General features: G+C 55.5%; 1 protein-coding gene across 2 annotated transcripts in view; it reads right to left on the reverse strand.

Moving 5' to 3' along the window:
* The window catches only part of KIF21B (kinesin family member 21B), a 28,724-nt gene extending 25,582 nt beyond the window's left edge, over positions 1-3,142 (reverse strand). For both annotated transcript variants that reach the window (XR_003253169.1, XM_026063779.1), the window contains exons 1-2: positions 3,058-3,142; positions 2,496-2,678 (exon numbers count right to left, since the gene is read on the reverse strand). Coding sequence is in view for 1 of the 2 variants with exons in the window: in XM_026063779.1 (XP_025919564.1) it covers positions 2,496-2,654 (159 nt within the window). In the remaining variant the exon portion in view is untranslated. The remainder of the gene's footprint in view (positions 1-2,495; positions 2,679-3,057) is intronic.
* Between the last annotated feature and the right edge of the window lie 9,346 nt (positions 3,143-12,488).

Genomic DNA, 12,488 nt, shown 5'->3' on the forward strand with positions numbered 1-12,488 from the left:
GCATTGCAGGGCAGAAGGGAGAGGGGACACAGGGGCCATGGAGTGCTGAACAAGCAGGGACAACCCCAACGACCCAGAGCTGTTAGGGGACTCCCCTATCTGTGCCTTGTCTCCATGGTGTCCTCTCTCACCCCAGGGTGGAGGGACACCTCTGTCTCCCTTACCCCCATGATCACTCAACGCAGCACGACATGTGCAGGACCCATGTCCTGACCCATAGATCGAGGTCATCCGAGGACTGCAGACTCCTGGCCAGTGGAGCAGATCAGGGCTAATCTATCCCCTGCTGCCCCAGGTTCAAATGGGTTCTTGAGGCATTTAAACCTCCCTCTAACAAGCCTGCTCCCAGGAAGAGTTATAGGACAGGGATCAGTAGAGCCAAATCCTGTTCCACTGCTGGGATGGCAGAGTCGGTAATCAGCCTCTCACCAGCCACATGCCCACACTGGCATAAGAAGGCCATTTCAGCCACAAAATCCTCCCCAGGATGCCTGGCCCTGGGTGGCTTTAAGGGTAGGTATTCAAGCAAAGGCACAAGATCTGTCCTGGTTTAATGTCTTTCCCTGCAGGCAGGGTAGTCTAGTGGGTAGAGCCCTCAGCAGGCTAGAACTGCCTTTGTCACTGGGCTTTCAGGCAAAGGGTTTTTACTCTCCCCAGACATAACAGGGCCCTTGGAAAGCCTTCAAGACTCCCAGCTGGCAGACAGCATGGCTCTGCATGGTCCCATCTACACTAGAGATGACCCTTAGTGCTGTCTGGGCTCAGCTAAGAGTGAACACAAGTGACTTTGAAATATGCTAGAGGCATTTGCCTGGAGGAAACCTTGTCCCTGTCTGCCACCACACACCCTTGAGACCAGCAGCACTGCAGGCCCCTCCAGCCTAAAGATCTCCAAGGCTATTTCAAGAGTCAAAAATACCAGAGATTGGGGGAGCAGCAAAGAGAGAGAAAGTATGCAAGAAAGCCCTGTGGCAGCCATTGTTAACCGAAGCAAAGCCACCACTCCCTCACCCCCACTAGGTCTACTTGGCATTGTGCTGGACCTTGTTGTGCTCTACAGGGCTGCCTGCAAGGATGGTTGGGGACAGAGGCAGCGAAGGAGTCCCCAGCAGCTCCCCTCTCCAATGCTTTTCCTTCACGCTTCCAAGTAGCACAGCCCCAACCCTAGCTAACAGGTCGCCCAGCACCTTGGGGCAGCATGGGGTCATCCTGACGAGCAAGCAGGAAAAACTGAGGCAAGGGAAACTATGGCTGGACACCAGAGAAGATCTCTTAAAGGGCAGTTCTGGGGGACTGAAGAGGGAGGGGAAAGGATGTCGCATAGGGTGGGGGAACAAAAAGCCAATATCCGAACCTACAGCCCAGGGAAGGCTGGTCTTTACTCCAGGCCCATCTTGCCAGGGTTCAGGCAAAGGTAAGGATGGGGCCGGCCCCAGTGGCACTGTGGGAGGACACAACTGCAAAGCCCCACTGAATGAGGCCACTGGGGACAGCTCTGCAGATGGAGGACTGAATGGGAAGGATTTTTCCAGCAGGGAGATTGGCGCTCCAGTCTAGAAGGTGACCTTGGGAACCTGCTTTCCCTTTCCAGGACACTGACATTGGGAGATTTCCTCTAGATGATATGATGACCACTAAAACCATGTGGAGGTAAGATCACGGCACAGGGCTTCTCTCCCTACCTGTCTCCTCTGGTTGTACATCAGGACATCAGCCAGACCAAGTCTGTTCAGGAACCCAGCTTTGCTCGACACCACCCTACCACCCCATTGCTTTAAACAAGTTCCCATCTTGAACTTCTTGGCATGTTCCACCCCAGAAACAGACACATGATACTTGCCAGGGAAACAGCAGCTGCATATACACAACCCACAAGGTCTGCAAGCTCTCTGAGACAAATTTCACCAGGTGAAAGGAGCAGTTAATGGAAGAGGCCTTTAAAATCGAGAAGCCATAGTGGAGGTGGGAGGGGATGTAATGAAGCATCCTCAAAGTCAAAGATGCACCAGAGGACTTGTGAAATAACAGCCACTCCTCAACCCCCTCAGAAGAATGGAGCTCTTTCACCTCCCTGTTTCAGTGGGAACTCTGGTCCAGACCCAGGTGGGAGATGAGCAAATACACTGCCATCCCCGACCTCAGACAGGAGGATTAAGGGAGCCCAGTGAACCCTGAACCTCCCACCCCTCCCTGGGAAGCTAGACATGAGCCCCCATTCACATGGGAAAGGTATTTCTCCACAGCCAAGACAGTGCCACCACAAGGCACCTTGTGTGTGGTCATCACAAGCTCAGCAATGTTCTGGTGCTTCGAGTCTCCTCTGCCCTAGCATGCGGCCTCGGCTGCAGCAGCATGCACTGTCCATTTTCCTGCCCCAGAGCCCAGCTCAGCTGGAGAGCAGCTGGGACATGCAGGACTCAAGGAGCCCAGGCCACGAGCGCTGTGGAAAGGACAGTCCCCCCCCACAATGTCCCTCCTGACCCGCTGGCACCCACCTCCAGGAACTGGGCGCTGACTTTGAACTCAGGGGCTGCCATGCCCTGACTCTGTGCAGCTCGCTTGCGCTCCTCGATGCCACTGAAGAGATGGCCAATGGCCCGTGGGATGATGCCCTGTTCATTCTCGGAGATATTCATATCGAAGCCAGTGCCCATGGTGTACGTCTTCCCTGCGCCAGTCTACAAAGAGGGAATGAGGAGGGAGTCAGCTGCACCATCTGAGGCTCAGCTCAGCCCATGGGGCCCCACACCTCCCCATGCCACCCCTTGGCTCCCCAAACAACTCTGCTAGGCCCCTCTGATCTCCCCTCTCCCCCCAACCTACTGGCTCCCCAAGCCCCTGAACCAGCTGCTCCCCTTCTCTCACCCATGGACACCCTCTGCCCCAGCTTCCACATGGCCCAGGAACAATCCTCTGTCCCCCTCCACAGCCGAGGGCTTTAACACTCCTGCCTTCCCCTAACCTTTGCAGGTGCCACACTCAGCAGAGGGCTGGCACTCACGCCTCAAGAGAGCCCAGGGCCCATTCCAGAGTCCTAGGAGGGGGCAAAGCAGGTACCTGGCCATATGCCAGCACTGTGGCATTGTAGCCCTCGAAGCAACCTTCGATGAGCTTGCCCACACATGTCGTGTAGATCTGCTCCTGCCATGTGTCCAGGTCAAAGACAAAGTCATAGGTAAAGGCCTTGTCCTTCCCCAGAAGCACTTGGGGCTCTCCGGGTGTCACAGAGGTGCAGATGTGGCATCCCTCAATTTTCTCTTTGGACAGCTGGGGACGGATCCTGCAGGAGGAGAAACAGGGTGAGAACAGCCTCAGGACTCATCCCACTGCGTGGTCCCAGGTACACTGAGCGTGGTTCTTGCTTCAAACGTGGCTGCTACAGGAAGAGGGCTGATAGCACTGCTGTGTGCGGTTTGGAGCAAACAGCACATGACACACAGGGGATGTTTTGACTTCTGCTCCCCTGCCTGGGTCCACATGCCCCAACGAAGATCCTCATCTGCTTGTGGGTGAGAAACAAGCTTGCTGGATGGTAGCAATGCCATTAGCCACCTCCACAAACAAGGAGAGAGGCAAGGCTGGGCAGGTGCAGGGCACCACAATTACTGGCAAATCAGGCTAAAAACAGGCAGCCCATACCTAAAATTTTCCCTTTGCACCAAGAGCTAAATATGGCTCAGCACAGCCCATATCAGGCCAGCCAGCCTCCCCATTCCCATATTGGCTCATTCGCTGCAATGTCCCTGGCTAGGCAGTGAGCTCCAGACCGCACGTAGACACTAACCAATTCATCGAAGCAGCCCTAATGGGGACTGCTGGAGCAAAGGCAGAGAGATAGGGTGTGTTTCAACTGGAAGCCACATACCCACCTACACTGCAATGTGGGAACACTTGCTCGAGAGTCAGCAAGTTCAAGCTGCAGTTACAAAGGCCTCAAACGCAAAATCACAATGAGACAGTCCCAGCACCAAAACAACCATCTAAAATAAACCACCATCSAGSCTSKKGGSKKRSSSRGRSYMWGSMYWSWKSMRMWSMKAMYSKSASWRRYRMMKCYKCWSTTGRSKTSKSKSWMKGSCYSTKYSYWRGASKTRSYSRMTRSSTYCYTSCMSYCCRSRCMSYRWRYCMKKSMKRKRSACYMCSKKGKWCWSARARRRMTGKGWAGYTGRYWRYAGAGMWGSMRSKCWGCTGRKYMWKGGSYMMWRGYKYYWGKTKWKGTYKKWRSAGMWKYGSRKYWSMKGGGAKCATSYKGRSMRYMSRRRKKTGRSWGRTSCYRKGRGRSYTSRGKWRMMMRWWKGRMYRSYKAGYCMAATRTSSYRSMRWMYKCMMKMMCYMKCMTYWKMSSYWAKRASYSMWSAWCWMMYTTYCCTRGWYKCYYYMYARMYACMWYYMWYMMTKMSTYCWWMACMWCWYWMYKRSMWSRYYSSKRKASWGASSRCWKSMRWMMMYYYRCAKATCAGSASKSCACAKYWGKKYSMRSRASMYWSSRKGCYYWGMSMAGCTGSMKSRMAKSMWMYSMARMWYWSYWARKKMMMRAMMMYRKSYMMRKWYYARSSRRRRGMRWSTYSGSWCMWKCACWGSCWWYGWSYSSMWCMYRYRTCWMCTWGKWGMMMYASGSSSMCAGKASRWRSYSYRMSCMYCARSYSTYCCWCARMMRGKMSSCTTYSMKARSRSWYKYSKGAMMMRCTCYTWKSWWWMWAYSYASGWSRRTWKMTKYMKCTCMSMRKSCMCWATMSARMSYMSCWWSWSWTSWGYKCWGCMCWMMWSWWSYWCMWKWYKCCYWYCMMSSRWCMCACCYKYYYCYRGSWAWWTYARSSCAACAAMWCYWMRWYMYTWWWYRWYYMMMMTRRYRSMKCMWMCYYCCYMWSCYYMMYRYYYCYRRRYWYSCAKRRYSMCAMTGKSMMMMRSKRWCKSSSMWMRSWAYRWSYYSWWAKYWKGRYWTTSTTKKMMAGYWTMYMWKWKMWKCMMARSAWWWMTSKYSSWCMKGMAMRTSWKYAWMWAYSTSMWYRCRTSWSWKCYYSRMMSASWGGRWSYGSAGSASWGYTSAKSMAWGSKCMWGTGTGYSYKCWSWWGMRTYWYCMRYASYRKGKYCMRGKSMMMCCTKRGRWCWGGCMWTRYKGWKMKSWGSKYTKYSRGMTKTCCWYMMSCMAWTSYCAKCASTGSACKKSYYCYMMRCWTYWRCYMKMGWMRKSTSCTSTCMWRRYSYWKYGSCYMSCTMSGMGYRYSMACSSKGRAYSYRWSCSWCAYSCYRRMWYCMKSCWCMMRYRGGACYYRRRGRKMTRSMRGRSWCCMRSRCWYYRKSSSASCYYKMRMWKCMMCYMCCCYYRYGCTGYCCKRTCWSMMCARWKCWMKKKMASAMMKCMRYRSYMASWSMCCYRYKGRARKYSYSCYKSRKGRRSCAWGKSMWRGMSSWSKSKRYKGKSWKSKKSSWRTKKKSMAKRSWMWCAGCCAMSYRKCWCMSSMKKSASMYSCWSGAAGSWKSYRRCAKMMSYTSCYRSSCRKSCWGWGRMTMCTKGSSCCTSCYMRSYRKGAGMRSARGAYARMAKGSMSYMRGRKRGMRSRAWYSASWRSRMTSYAWRSMWKSRARCMYWKSMRGASMMTKTSKGCMKYSMYSAKMAKGSMTGGCMYYWSRYYSMRYRSMRSRSARMYRYYSYSSGKMAYKRGCTGYCMYSWSMRSCMSYKYYWCCYRWMWTYRCAGSMSAKYYMCWKGRCYMYCMWSWRAKRCWRYMYAGRRTWKYWSTSWSMYSSYKKRWYYRMTSCWCCYSMYMSTRSKYRKTARMCMSSMYSRKSKYMCCASMAATSRGMRWSKKKSMTMTSWYYSCYSWKYTWYYSSRWSRMRMRYMKMYMWKSCMRKSAGTSKGMMWSRSWRRRMCTKGSKGGSCCAKGCMWMASSRGMMRWRGRAMATMSCMCMWSKWYCAAKKSRAMASYRMRGMRARMKMRWSMAACCYCWKCMWKWWMYMYKKKYAWCAKYSYWRRWMMYTSCMMRRACMMMWMMYSWTRGKMSYTSYASMAMCTMSAMRWTGGYWMSMKGMWMKWRKSTSMRMMSYSTKSWGSMRSSAGMRGRSWSYWTTKRYASATRSTYWRKKYYRKKWMSMKSMRKYATSMKWSSTYYYMYWGMYWTGSSSTRRGRASSKRGRRRKSSARSMYWRGKTCWSCWKWYRAMYSWRYCRWYRRYYKSAKMASRSRWYGSTRSRYSMRMKGRYRRSWMKKGMYTTSCTMTRSMWMAGKKYYCYKKSTSTGYRGMRGRGWWKMKCAMYYYWGSTSSCWSWSWGMRARRGKMRWWMWRTSMSTRKMWGRRWWSWKMYKRGYWYKWYKTGTSWCTWMMYMWMWYRMARARSRMRYKSRMSMASYMSTSWYWGKCMMWSWRSCMWRRSWGWRSKSAGSRWRAKGMWRWSRGGSSCWCWRCMWGMASRKKSAKYSRRYMWKYACMWYKSKAYMMCWGCMTSCKYYMAGGCMKKRYRWKMSWSCAYYSRRAGCWRSWMYWGYYTRYYARGRKMMTMMRRCWGYCAGCWRSWSMMKWRAGKMRGSWWGTGRSAKMSAKRKRSWSMSWKMAYSMMMGATSSMWKKRKMKKRMMAWGASKRRSMMACMMMCWCWGMMKRWRGWSWWRGATGMMARSTGRRRRSAMGASWWKKRSMCTMMRWSARGRSASAWSRSRRAGSWRRRMMWGMSASSYWCCRYKYRSSSWSSRRSAGMSMMMRSMRMKKGRYRATKRGGRRMKWRTYSKYYAWGMWGSACYYAMMMWMMWMYRKRRCYYAMYSMRYWKSRMKYKMTKCAMYRTYYMCSTSKSKSASRGRGGMWTRGMWKRAAKWYSSASCWSYAYRKSKSRYSYWRWGMCCMRSRRWYSYSWWRCTKRMMYRSMYWSMRSWWWYTWCYKYYCRARSCMRMYRSWGKGSKGMARWWRSKGRSWKYYSMASSSMMRSYSASRRRKYSMARYKWMASCMCWRYYYCWCTCMYCMMYRARCTGWKMWRYYYKCMYTRRGYMWGSYWRGRMRCKYKMMWAMAKSWGRCWRRKGMMASTYWGYWGGKSWGYRRASKCWSAAAGWGSCYRGCCSMSRSAKKRSKWGGAKGGCAAWYMRGKWSMAWGMRMTMWCCRSMCACYMATCMAKMKRKYSAAMMRCMKRRMAYRYYSRYCYACAYSKKCASMCTSWTMCMYRCAMARGGMWSRYRMMSWYAMRKGMMSARRSRRASYSRMKYRCMCWSRMMMGMKYKRMRCWSYYCRARSMKASCMWSMSWSMCAMKCMAKKMTKSWKSSMARCCTKTGSKSWSCYGGSRSACARWGAYKSWKKWSSMCRRRMGCMMRGAKRSGKMMKMACASRCMRSSWTSRRKRSGSYKSCYYMSCMWMMSMKCMSCTCTRSMYRSRGMMAWGRCWSATRMCKSKRSMSKRMSMKKCCTKCYMSWGYWTYMRSRKSMMAMTSSSWMRGYKRGWRRGGYMRKATSTKSCARRGAKMSYYMRYWTCCRGKSCMKGCTRKRGCMRGAKTSARKGRMAMARSAGMMWSRRMRCWGYYMRKMMMRKMWSMKMSRSAGYGYRYAKGGSWYSKSRSMAMRSWRYCWMWSKGWCTCYMRYYCYYWTYYTYCTYKYSYTRMWRSMAGRMYKKSMWRGSACCCSYYYRSWMMRCYYSKSWRMYMWRKKGRWRSMRSATMASKRARSARRKRKGRRARWRSGGMKCKGGTSSYKMRYMSMARRSKKCWRRKAGCWYWGMYRYSCMCRCMYMKKCATSCYMWMCRGCMAKMYMMARRKRCAYRARRGMSRRGWKRKWYRSMKMMWSKRMSRYRAGMMARMAWKWMRSSASRRRSKKKGCARMCMAGWSWSRCWKRKWKSSRWGCCYCMRRMARRSMYCAGTKSSTSAGMWRGYTYWMMYKKSMAKCCCWSWARKGSYKGGYSCWGWSYTSYYTYSWRMYKGMSMMRSWSCWGWMMMMSYKGMARSMSSMWSRTMYRYCYKSKCASSCMAKGYSMYSYKYKSWRSRKRSRGKRMWKGSRWACASCWCMYSRGGMWCASARRRKRWSSWSYYRYCWKSSMYTKRYCTCTWRSMRMSKGGGRGMTKYACCMRSKGKRKRRRKRRKRSWSWCCASYSAKSMMYMYYYMKSCYMMWMMKAWKSMYSCMSSSRWGKCMMYWRMYKRSYRKSARRAGSYMMAMWASRYKSGRAKGRAWKRSYGSYKKMWKGWSMMRRWRKSSSYMTGSMKSSMSRCYSKGRCWSYSTSAGKKKYMYMSMKMMKRGCCCAWKSYYWKSKYWMWRYMRRGSRKSYMSASAGSMTYYWKSKSMYCYSAGSACTKTKCYAMWGYYRWYGSMKSWSRWGWYGCMCCRMRSCWKMSKRCAGMRMRRGMCKTKSTRKSMCMSMACWMMCWKMWGAGCWCAGAGSWMYKMMCWMMKSCASRSRSRWGMCAWGWKCTCYWAMWSYTGCASCACCMKRMCYYRGKRSARMSRMYWCWGGGRMRKWRMRGYYRWWCMRSWSKSTWCWKRSCAKMSMRWSKGMMCWSMKGMASARSRTWKSYMACYSCMSYWRRRGSMWKMAYYYWGKKCYWKRSKKCWRYKRSRKSMYSTRSCWSYSSYYWGKSMTSSCMAKGKRRSMRSWGMMMMYGYYMYCRCYMYKGSYWGGGKWMKKCMMKGYMRSCAMKSYMRRYYMRGSSWGSSMRYTKRMYYCCMSYRSSSRCMYGKSACACRKGWCCYKGMRTKTSWTSWSYWGCWSCMKCYCMMYRSYKWWKMWMATCMTKSRMMTSTGWRCYAMCYKRCMSASTKKCWKRSYCYRCMYKGRCTRMAAWRSKSWGCYCWMMTCMSKSWMMWRMSSGYMYSKKWGMAWSKMWKKYYYKRGKRWRRMMRRSMMCTKYMSKWKSSRRAMAGRRSTRSYAWMSWRMAAARWKRYKSCMWASAAGYRWWSSSWWMYCWGSMCMKMKSCWSWGRSYRMGSWMRSWGYTSRRSSKSSCWGGRKKRSSTKKSRMMRGMMGMWRRSYSWSMMSMMYKGSRMRAARMMYKSRAGMKCAKCARGGYSRARRRGYTCMWMRGRMWKCWMYMTYKMMGYRYSRGKCYSTRKAGGSWKGRWSSYRYTKSYKYTYSMKMWSKMKRKYKSMWGRMYMSYMWMRCYKSMMKYYKGYRKKSYSKKGRRMSSMCYYWKYMYYSMSASWGSWMYRKTRCYRAKSMMWAGGGCYKKSRCACWSYCYCYCMYCWTSMSMMWGGMRKMKMMWSKSWKRWGGSCWWSCMRWGSRRGGMTSKGSCAKSSMMMMARYYMKSCMYRMMRSMSYSCTGCMKKRKGTKKGMKYKSSMARGCMMSWGKKCTRRGSARSWMMWGGCARKSYMWRTSWCTRSWKSSSRYMWMTMYWRYSTTCYYKMTSSCWCMSMTMCYTSYWCASKYWTYMCYMRRYCTSCYWRAYRMWGSASMYRMMSKMSMRKYKMMCARRKGMMTYWWMMKTRYKSRSMRTCMRKYYKSWRGKKCYCMSYRCWKKSWWWGKYMRYSKCWSMCYSAYWYYYKMSCACWSRKCTYTGWMWRYSCTKYSAKCMSWSYMWKTAYRSRTRWARSCASKRYSKGSMRSCMYSSRRSRRWRRSRSMKTWKRTWKGKWRSARRRSYWSSARMASSMRSYRYWMRSKWTWWAYKYAWRMASRSAKRTMMRRTYWKRKRWGSMTCWCTSWYCMCWGKRWAMRGRGAYRSWKGMMAAGCMAAYGMKYWGAARWYWKMYRTSTKTGWYCMTSCMRKRSMMYKTRMMRGMMRKGKMKYSYSSSRMCARGKRKKKSARGSMMMSCWKKTWMKWSMSMWSKSMMRCAAKSCWAGMAKSAWSRTRKSKKWKRMKSTSYRYYCAGSYKKRYKYRYSAGKRAGMARKSCMSSSWGRGYRGSYRGGKGSTSKYASMMKYMMYRSWMSWMRWWSWSWRKWMSWGWYTWMSYMKRYYKYYWSSYSARSRMWYYWRCYRYYKASMSATYYTSKKSWRSSAASRGRRMRKGGCARKKYRRMRYSTCMRYWKGMWKGGWSWGMYCYTCTSYMYYWRWRYAGKRYKKKRSRGYYYRSRRKGYYWCWWYYSYRRWSTSMRWRMWYYCMWGYCWCAKKCTSMWCCWRRMKRSMKGKYCTCARRARWGRGMKKRKYRMSRASWGWKKGCYMYKKGSSMRSRRGWKRMKWKRGRYMCAMWKMMAGWCWRWGKWRMKSRKYWMWKYACYRSWGYMSSKRWSCWGCYCWRSMAYMRSASWRMAKMRMAKMMSSMWSCMCWKASRMSMWSMRRTSYKSYCWGSRRAYRCYMAGRTKMWGRRRYRKMSTRASMCWTWYMYYARYMKSRSTGAGSAYRACATSGRWRAKKSTKSSMMTCAMMMTGMKKMMRKMRMMRMCWWYYSMRGRGWSMYCAWWRYMGCCMYSMMRGSRGWRRAYSMSASAGMMRRMATGRMCWWSWRRKKRSSRRGTSRRMKRGGAKWSAGRKSMKGGWKSMMWWRGRWRRRTKRSSYKGWYRWSGGGWYMMMMMMYCYYWSMRRWGMKRWGYSSCMTKSKKRSMRGMKAGSRCWSKSASAYCCRSGSTRYSYWSAKASRKGKKSMRSAKRMWSSWCTRKYMSASWGGCMKSMWGSKRSMSCRKGMSSAGRSYMKKRMKSMAKCMSMMCCCMAWRCARMMSYKYYSCWSYKGYTSKSMWKRRSMKGWTYSYRTGCARCMYMWRWKSCMYYRSSCWGARMMWRRSKCMRSRRKGSWMRYCAGWYYTRSRRMSCYRYCWKSRMSYSTKYKRWTYYKYCTTSMMAKGSTKTCMMAKRMKKAGGGWAMMSWKWARAWSWKASMKKKRYARCMRSYMTSTGSWSCYCAWYMSCWCYRGMRRSAAMRMWSSMSTSAWRRRYSGSASCAWYKGSTMKKYRCWKWGRKYYASAWSGGGMWMKWARGSSWRGKMMKGRSMASYGAKASYCMYYYCMSAKRCYMSSAGRCYSTSYKCACWRRGGYYYCMRWRKSYMSKRKSARGRRAAKWYCYSKRSAGWMMYMSRKCYSGRKGSMKWGKRCAKRRSASATGMSMWRKSMARMKSMWRKGSRWRSCMKMRGSMCWGYYTKWKACCMWSCMYCKSMCYWKSRSMSMWRKSYKSMSMYYAMSTTKGSKWTMWRMSCSRWKWSYTYSASSAYCWYMKCMARSSWRARRARRRYRRYKRMSRMYMCSWTYAGSWYSWYWSAGRWKTRGYWSRYCWCWSMRRRSKRGTYKKAATGCWRMKGRKRSGGRMRGAWGRRMMMYRASAKCYYMMSSRMRSRCWSMSTMKMSRKMGKGRGYSSARARKKSYRSRMWGRWKKWWGMMSMTSWYKSACASWMMTGSMKSRSARWSRKYYRYMAARRMWKRMARMWYWTKMMMMYSAARCMSYWSSWCWGGRYWKSCMACAYMMRRYMRSWYMMAYSTKGTWWMWMRMCCMARSKMWRCWKAKMMCMYRGCAYSRSYTYYGKKWMSCTMYWWCCAKRMRSKKWYKGMAMGKRRKMKAKSWRAKCMMSWGKKWMKSRSMMYRKTGWCASYMMTTMRTMAYCKGMRRTCRKYRYTMKSYMSSMKWWYCTGSMYSYMSMRKSMKRTSRKKTTSASCMSRAKCAGGMASARMRWKRSSWMMKSAWWRWAGGRGGARGWSRSMMYSYMYSMSWTCYSATASTSSYMSRGRTYYKYRKSSWWGTAKCKMSKCAKRGSKCSWGYTTYCWKCSMRKMCWGYRSAYWMYRKCKSYRGGGWMKMKSSSKWYMSAWGKKRYKCMYRSRRRGKSSYRWGKSRCAGYSCCASYKSMRCASKSRYAMRSCCWKMMYSRRKGKMARKGYYKCMYRKCYYCMTMRASACMAGSWGKGYCYMCMRYYCYYTKWKWSMCYRSMGMYWYSRGYCMSKKWSMATGWYRYWTCMMSWMTSKRSWGYKYTKWYYRCWGMSAMSWMWAMMAMSYAYYYMCWSMRRMMYMARAKYCCAMAGSSWWYRYYWGSMSYMMMWWGYYTGYWAKRSWSKMMARKGGGTRKWRSAWWWKMKSTSYWYMYYYCMKAKWWRMWYMSYWGRSWSYTYSSYCMSYRGSWRGMKRARKKCWWYMWWSCASSKKKSAKKWRMMCAMSRSMSSKSKYMCMSCMRGSWMRRRRWRCMSRTKYKKYAWKYSYWRRYWTKCYCMKCKSSYRGGYMYMSYAKSAMMTMYWKWYRRSCWGMRGSYRTMSMYAYMWRRYTCWSAMWSAAWKAMMRRAWYMMARRAWKGKTKRRGKYKGAARGGRMCYYYKRRRRWYMWYYYRKCSMAMCYWCCYKSYYMARSMMRKRYMMCYKRRRSMMWKTKSCMMRGAMYCYKKYCMRRMSRSYTTYKRAWWWYYYCMARGRMWGRAGMYYCMMMRMSYYYYYKGGMARCCTGTTCCAGTGCTCTGTCACCCTCACAGTAAAGARGTTTTTCCTCATATTCAGACGGAMCTTYCCCTGTTTCAGTTTGTGCCYKTTGCCTCTTGTCCTGTCACTGGGCACCACTGAAAAGAGTCTGGCCCCATCCTCTTGACACCCTCCCTTTAGATATTTGTATACATTGATAAGATCCCCTCTCAGTCTTCTC

This window comes from Apteryx rowi, unplaced genomic scaffold (genome assembly GCF_003343035.1).
Source record: "Apteryx rowi isolate R43461 unplaced genomic scaffold, aptRow1 scaffold_200, whole genome shotgun sequence".
NCBI classification, from domain to species: Eukaryota; Metazoa; Chordata; class Aves; order Apterygiformes; family Apterygidae; genus Apteryx; species Apteryx rowi.